General features: G+C 41.8%; 2 protein-coding genes across 2 annotated transcripts in view; both read left to right on the top strand.

The window, feature by feature from the left end:
• Nucleotides 1-1,340, top strand: part of LOC101859226 (PR domain zinc finger protein 14-like) — a 5,383-nt gene extending 4,043 nt beyond the window's left edge. Inside the window, exons 3-5 of the mRNA XM_013079841.1 lie at nt 1-82; nt 557-717; nt 1,182-1,340. The exon at nt 1-82 is cut by the window's left edge and continues 32 nt beyond it. Coding sequence (XP_012935295.1) covers nt 1-82; nt 557-717; nt 1,182-1,340 — 402 coding nt within the window. The remainder of the gene's footprint in view (nt 83-556; nt 718-1,181) is intronic.
• On the top strand, nt 1,034-4,902 carry LOC106011172 (PR domain zinc finger protein 14-like). The gene is made up of 4 exons (XM_035968536.1): nt 1,034-2,162; nt 3,295-3,424; nt 3,682-3,820; nt 4,696-4,902. Exons 1-4 carry the CDS (start codon nt 1,877-1,879, stop codon nt 4,819-4,821), a joined length of 681 nt encoding a protein of 226 aa, XP_035824429.1. The 5' UTR covers nt 1,034-1,876; the 3' UTR covers nt 4,822-4,902.
• Nucleotides 4,903-7,500: the final 2,598 nt, after the last annotated feature.

The raw sequence follows: 7,500 nt of genomic DNA, 5'->3' as shown, positions 1-7,500 counted from the left end.
GTCATGGCCGCCCCTGGGTCAGTCCATTCGTCCACCTGGAGATCCACAAAGTCTGTGCCACCGGTTCATGAACTGCCAACCGGTCAGTCGACAAGCTCATTCATAGGAAATTATTTTTATTTCTTTAATGTATGCGTTTTCGTATTTAGATCATTAATGAAAGGGGGGTTCGGCCCTGCCTAAGAGGGGCAACGCAGGCGGAGAGGGATACAACATCTCAAAAGAAAAACCGAGATACTGTGATAAAAACTCTCCTCCACCCGGGAATCGAACTTTGGTTTTCGGTGTGCAGTAGCCAAACAGTCACACCACGGATGCCAGTACCTCCTTGAGTGTGTAAAATCTAAAGCTGCAAAAGGTGTATCTGTAGCAGACGAAATATTTCTACTCTGAGCAATGCATTCTATGTATGGCGAGTAAACGTTTTAAAAGGTAATGTATTTATCAATAATAATTGTAATCAGATAATCAGTGGTATGTAGTAACTAGTTGTAAGTATCTTTTTTTAAAGCCATGCCATAAAAATCAACTTGATTCTTTTTTCCGTTCCAATTAGGTCTCCTCTTGTCACAAACTGGCCTGTCGGGCTTAACGCACTACGCTGTTTTCTGTGGAACTCATCCTATCCCAAAGGGTACCAAGTTCGGACCTTTTAAGGGTCGAGTGGTGAACCCAAGTGAGATGAAGACCTTCGATGACAACGGCTATATGTGGGAGGTATGTACTCTCAGTACAGTTTTTGTTGGTTGTAACCCCCCCCCCCTTCCCCTTGTGAACAAGGGTTTTCATACTAGTGGGAGATAAAACCCCGCCGAATAAAATAAAATAAAAGGTAAATTGCTCACACTGATGTTTTTAATGTTAGTTTAATGCAAGCGAGTGCTTTAATTTTGTGTTTATTTTATTATATATTTTTCAAGTGGAAGGGGGGTGGGGGTGGAATGTAAAGTTAAAAGAATTTTTTTTTTATTTTGTTACTGCAGAGAAGAAGGCTGTGGTTTTCTTTTATCTTTATTAACGGGTTAATTTTCTTTGATTTTTATTTTTAGTGAACAAACCTTCCATCTCTTTCTAATAAAGATGATGTCAGAGTGTGCACTTTTCAACACCAAAATCACATCGATTTAGATGACAAATGTCTTTGTTTCACTATCTGTTTTGCACTCGATTCTCGCTCACAGATCTTTAAAGAAGGCCGCCTCAGTCACTTCCTTGATGGACGTGGAAATTCTGGAAACTGGATGTCTTACGTAAACTGCGCGCGCACACCAACAGAACAGAACCTGGTGGCTGTGCAGGAAGGGGAGGTCATCTTCTATGAGGTGAACATCCCCTTATAATTCCCTCGAATGCACTTCTCTATCTAAACAGATTATGACTCAAAATTGTGTGTGTATGCACGAATATATTTGTTCATTTATTCAAACATTTATACCAAAGCATATTTGCCAATTCCATTACGTAGTTATTTGGTTATTTTCTCAATTAAGTTGTGTATTCACTTTCATATTCTTTGCAATATATTAATTTATTTTACTTCGTTTTATTCACTTATTTGCTTACAGTATCGCAAAATCTACTTACGTTTTTTTTTCTCTGATTCATCCATTCTGTTAGTTCTGTACTTATAAGTGGTGTTTTAGAGAACGTGATTTTGAACTTCTTTCACTTCGGTTCCTCTGTTATGGCCTGAGCATGTATGTGACGTCCGTGATGTTCGATTTTACCTGCAGAAAGAAAATATTAATATGTGTGTCTGACGTCCATAATAAAGTGTATACATGTACTTTCAATTACACCGTTTAGCTGCGAAATTTTTAAGTTGGGTACTTTATTATAAAATTCATAAGCTGTACTTGTGCACGTATCCACAAAAATGTACTGCCCAGTTATACTTTTGCCCATTGTTACGAACGGTCCAAGTAACGTTTTCTTTTTTCTGCCCATTATCGCGCTAAGTAGTGAAGACATACGGAAAAAGTTTGAATTGTTTCCCTATTCTCAGAGCAGTCGTGACATCAACCCTGGCTCGGAGCTGTTAGTCTGGTACTCTGACGACTACGAACAGTTTATGGGAATTCCCCTTGGCCTACAGGGAATATCCAATTCTTCAGAAGTCACCGAGAAGAGCGAATCAGAAAGTAACTGTCTATACGAAACAATTTTATAATGTACAGCCGCACATGTTTTACTATAGCTGTCCAATGGTTGTACAATATTATTATATGATGCGTCGCCTCTCTATATATATGTTTAAGGATTATACAGACTTCAACAAAAGTTAAGGACCACCTTGACAGACAGTCTTGATTTTTTTAAATATCCGAAAAAAAGACAGCAAGGAATGTTTCAAATTTGTTTTACTCTGAAAGCGGTAAATGGTTACCAATGCGTACTGCAAAGCCTCCTAAAGGACAAAAACCACCACGTGCAGCACGGACATCCTCGGGGAATTGTAGCCAAATTTTCTGGTTTTTATCGACTTGTGTACGACACCAAGGACTTTCCTCAATAAAAATTTCTGGTGCACGTCATAAACGGACGTACGGTCATGAACTGTGCTCACTTTGATGGCAATATAAACCATCGTTTGCCCAAAATCCGGATTCGCATCAACATACCACCAAGACGAAAGCTGAGAGACTTTGATCTTGCCAGAGCTACGGCATTACTGGAGGATGGAGTTGGAGCCCGAGAAGTTGCCAGAAGGCTTGCAGTGTCATACTCTGTCATTGTCCGCCCAAGGCAGCACCATCACGCCACTGGATCAGTCCAAAAACGCCCACGTGCAGGTCGACCCAAGAAGACCACTCAGAGTGTTTGCAAGTGGTCCCTAACTTTTGTTGAAGTCTGTATAATATTATATTATGAATGTTCTGTCAAAGGTCCACTGCAAAACACCCTCAACAGTAAACCTGTGACGACATTTGAGTTAATGCTCGTATAATTTGGGGGACTGGTCTTTTTCTTTTAGTTGTGGAGTTGGTGTTAATCGTGTATGCAACCATTTGTTACATCATTAACAGTTCGTTTATTGCGGCATCCCATATCTATGTTTTAATTGTGTTTCAGCCTACTATCTTTAGTTCACGATGGAAAAAGGACTCTTTCATCTAATACTGCTGTGAAAAATCTCTTTTTAGAGGTTCTGAGAAAAAGGACAGTCAGTGTCGAAGCAGCCTGCCTCCGAAGTGATTGTGTCGAACCGAGTGTAAAATATCTACAATCACAATTACAATACCCCTTCTTCCTTTCGGCCCTACCCTCTTTTTTTATCTCTGCGCCTGCGCACAGCGACCAACGGCTTCCAGTGCGAGCACTGCGGCAAAGTGTTCACCTACCAGTACTACAAGGACAAGCACCTCAAGTACACAAAGTGTGTAGACCAAGGTCACCGCAAGTTCCCCTGTCAGCTATGTAGCAGGTATGCTGTTTTTCGTATGAGTTCAAAGCCCTGCTAGGCACGCTCGAATGCGTGTGTATGGGGGGGGGGGGTGTTATTGAACAAGAAAAGAATAAGTCAGGCTGAAAAAAAACTAAAGGGCTGCTCAGCGGCGATAAAACAATGTTGAGTTGAATGTCTGCATTTGAATAACAATATTGTGTATTATGCAAAATGATCGGGGATCAATAAATGTCGAATTTATTTTTAATTTGCATCTTATCTTTTTTTTAAATCACTTTCATGCACAGATCGTTTGAGAAGAAGGACCGACTCCGCATTCACGTGTTACACGTACACGAGAAACACCGGCCCCACAAGTGTCTGGTGTGTGGGAAGAGCTTCAGTCAGTCCTCCAGTCTCAACAAACACATGAGAGTAAGTTAGAGGAATAATTAAAGCATGTGTAGCCTACAAGAGGTAGACCCAGGGCAACATACTTAGGGAATCTAAACAAATTGGTAATGGGGAAAGATCAGGGAAATGTAGCTTTTTTAAGAGCATCCGAGCAAAGGAACGAATGGAGAACCATGATCGCCGATGTCTATTGCAGATCTGGCACTGGACGATGGGCCCAGTGAAATGTATTCGCTTTGTTTATTTTTTAAATTTGTTTCTGTTTTTCTTTCTTTTATTCCTTATACACAAAATCGGTGATTGCTAGGGCTGAAGTCATGGGTGTTTTGGATTTTTCTTGTGCGTACTGGGTGTCGGTTTTGTTTCGTCTTCCCTTACTAGGTGCTGGGTTTAAAAAAAGAAGGGGGTTGATGGTGGCGGTGAAAGTGGTTTCTCTCAGTTTTATTTTTTATTTTATTGGAAGGTGGTTTTGGGGGTGAGGGTGATTGTTTGTTTTTTTAGATTGTTTTTTCTTTCTTTCTTCTGCTTTAGAAGCTATAGAGTGGAGAGGAACGACAAAGGATGAGAGGTTGAAGAGAGTGGGAAAGAGAAGCGATTGTTGAAAAGGAGACGGTGGCAGTAGAAGAAGGGAGGAGGTATAGGACAAAAGAAGACTGACCTGAGAATGGAAGCTAGTTGCTTAAATCAAGGTACCACCTTCAACCCTTTGATAACAAAAATTCTAGTAAATGTATGTCTTTTCTCTTCTGGTTTGCGCCTGTAATCTTTTTTTTTCTTTTCTTCCTCCTCATTCCCTTCCCCTTCCCCTTCTTCTTTTTCCTCCTGCTTCTTATGCTCCTCTTCCTCTTTACTGTCATTTGCAATCAATGCACGCTGGTCTCTGATCTTCCCTCTAGGTACACAGTGGAGAACGCCCGTACAAATGCGTGTACTGTAACAAATCCTTCACGGCCTCCAGCATACTCCGGACTCACATCAGGCAACATTCGGGGGAGAGACCCTTCAAGGTAGTTCAAAGTTAATGCTTTTATAACACAAAGTTTCCATTATCACCACTTCCGTCATCGCCATCCTCAGAACCACCTTCGACCATGTTGTTATCATCATCATCATCATCATCATCATCATCATCATCATCATCATCATCATCATCATCATCATCATCATCGTCATCATCATCATCATCGAAAAATGAGCAAACGCGCGGGCGAGAGAGAGAGAGAGATAGAGAGAGAGAGAGAGAGAGAGAGAGAGAGAGAGAGAGAGAGAGAGAGAGAGAGAGAGAGAAAGGCAGAGACAGAGAGACTGACTGACAGACAAAGAAACAGAGACAGACAGACAGACAGACAGACAGACAGACAGACAGACAGACAGACAGACAGACAGACAGACAGACAGACAGACAAGCCTGGGCCTATCTAGCCGAATAGATTCGAAGGGAAGCATGTTATCTCCATCGACCCTCGATCGTCGCATCGTCCCAAAAAGTGACAGGTTATGGGAAAGTGGCTTCACTTCGGTTTTGGTTACTATCTGATGACTGAAACAGTGGATTCTGTCGCTTTGTGTACGTATGTGCGTATGTATGTGTGTGCGCGCGAATGTATGTGTGCATGTTTGTGTGAGTATGTGAATGTATGTGTGTGCGTGTTTATATGTGTGCGTCTGTAAGTGTGTAGGTGTGTGCATGTGTGTGTGTGCGTGTATGAATGTATGTGTGTGTTTGTGCGAGTGTGTATACGTATGAATGTGTGTACGTGTCTGTGTGTGCTTTTGTTTGGAGGGAGCAGTTTTAGGGCCGTGGTAAAATTGTGCCTTTCTTCTTTTTCGCTGACCATTGCGACTGTATGTGTACTCCTCATTTCCTCCAGTGCAAGTTTTGCGGCAAAGCCTTCGCCTCCCACGCAGCCCATGACAGTCACGTGAGGCGCACGCATGCGCGGGACAAGCGACTGAACTGTGAGATCTGTGGCATGGAGTTTGCTCATGAGCTGGAGCTGCAGCGACACTCTCTCAGTCACATGGGTAAGCAGTTGACACCTGTGTCTGTGACGTAATAGTTCGTTTTTGTGTGCTGCACGAAAAAGATTCTTTTTTTGTGCAGGTGCTGTTACGCCTCAATCGACACAATGAAAAAGATCATTAGGAAGGCGGGGTTCCGATCATGCCTGTCAGCACCACCCCGCGCAGAGAGGGATACAACATCCAAGCAGAAAGACTCTGATACTTGATAAACAATTCTCCACAATTGGGAATCAAATTCGGGTCTCCTGCGTGCGACAGCGAAGCGCCTAGACACTACATCATGGACGCGGTAAAGTAAAAGACGAGAGTTCAAGTCTCAGGCTGGGAAGTAATTTTATTGAGTGTAATAGATGTGTTTTTATACAGGATTGTTGGGGTGTAGTATTCCTCACAGCTTGGATTGATCCTAGCGCGTAGAGGGAGTGAAACAGTTTGCTTAGTTAGGTCCAGCGCACAATAGGAAAATGTCCGCTCATCACACGGCTGCATGTATGCAAATTAGGCATATTTTTGCCCGTTCGTCTCTATTCACGACCCAATGATGTACTTCACAGCCAGAGACGAGTGGAAATTTTCCTTGTGCGCACAAGGCCTTAATGATTTCAGAATTATGACGATCTGGAAGCAAAACCTTTACAATCCTTAGCTTAGTAAATGTTGCACCCTTCTGATCTCCGAAGTAAGATGTCACTTATAAAAGGAAACAAACGGGCAAAATTGCCTCATTTGCATGTTAGCAGCTGTGCGATGGGTAGACATTTTTGGACGTGAGCGGCCGTGTTTATACTTATCTGTCTTATATCAAAATGTGGCCTTTGTCAGGCCAATTCACCAAAAACAAGACTCAACACTAATCGTTGAAGGAAATCAACAAGAACGACAGCAAAACAAAACCAAAAAAAAACAAGAACAATAACAACACCAGCAAAAACAATTAACAAAGCGACGGCAACGACGGCATCAACACCAACAAACCAAGCAAAAGTAATGACCACAACATGAACCCTTGCTATTGACTATTGTTTTACGACCCTCCAGACACAGGCGGATTCGTTTCTTATAATGGCCGTAGATCCTTGTTTCATTTTGAATATTTTGCAACCCAATTGACACAATTTCCATAATTTGGCAGGCGGGCTGCTTCCACCCTGCAGGATAGGGCCAACTCAGGCTAATTGGAATACAACATTCTGGAAATAAATTATCACTCGTTAAATTGAACTCTCCTTTTGCGAGCAACCGCAAAGAACAGTACCAGATACCAATTTTTTGTTTGTCTGAGGCTGCAATGTTTTAAAGTTATTGCTTTATGCGTGTGTGTAAGAAGGGGGGGGGGTGGAATATGAAGTTTTAAATCAGTGATCCTGATACTTTATGCTCCACTTACGTCCATTGTAATTCCATGCTCTTTGATCACACTAAACTTCACTTTTTCCCAATTAAAGGTATCCGAGGTAAAAATTAAACCCACTCGTCACCAGCAAGAGATGCAACCCCTCAAATTATGGACTATCACTTTGGAACTTATCTATGCTATCTAGTTTTTCTGCATGTCGTATATATTTGTCAAATATTTGTCTTACTTCTTCCTTTAATTTTTCACAATAGCATCTAGGGTCAGTGACTCCACTTACAAATGATCCGTTTGTGTTTTCTTTGAAGTCAAACTCACCACC

This window comes from Aplysia californica, unplaced genomic scaffold (assembly GCF_000002075.1).
Source record: "Aplysia californica isolate F4 #8 unplaced genomic scaffold, AplCal3.0 scaffold00066, whole genome shotgun sequence".
In the NCBI taxonomy this organism is placed as follows: domain Eukaryota; kingdom Metazoa; phylum Mollusca; class Gastropoda; order Aplysiida; family Aplysiidae; genus Aplysia; species Aplysia californica.
The sequence above is the reverse complement of the archived record's forward strand: the minus strand, read 5'-3'. Positions and strand labels throughout refer to the sequence as shown.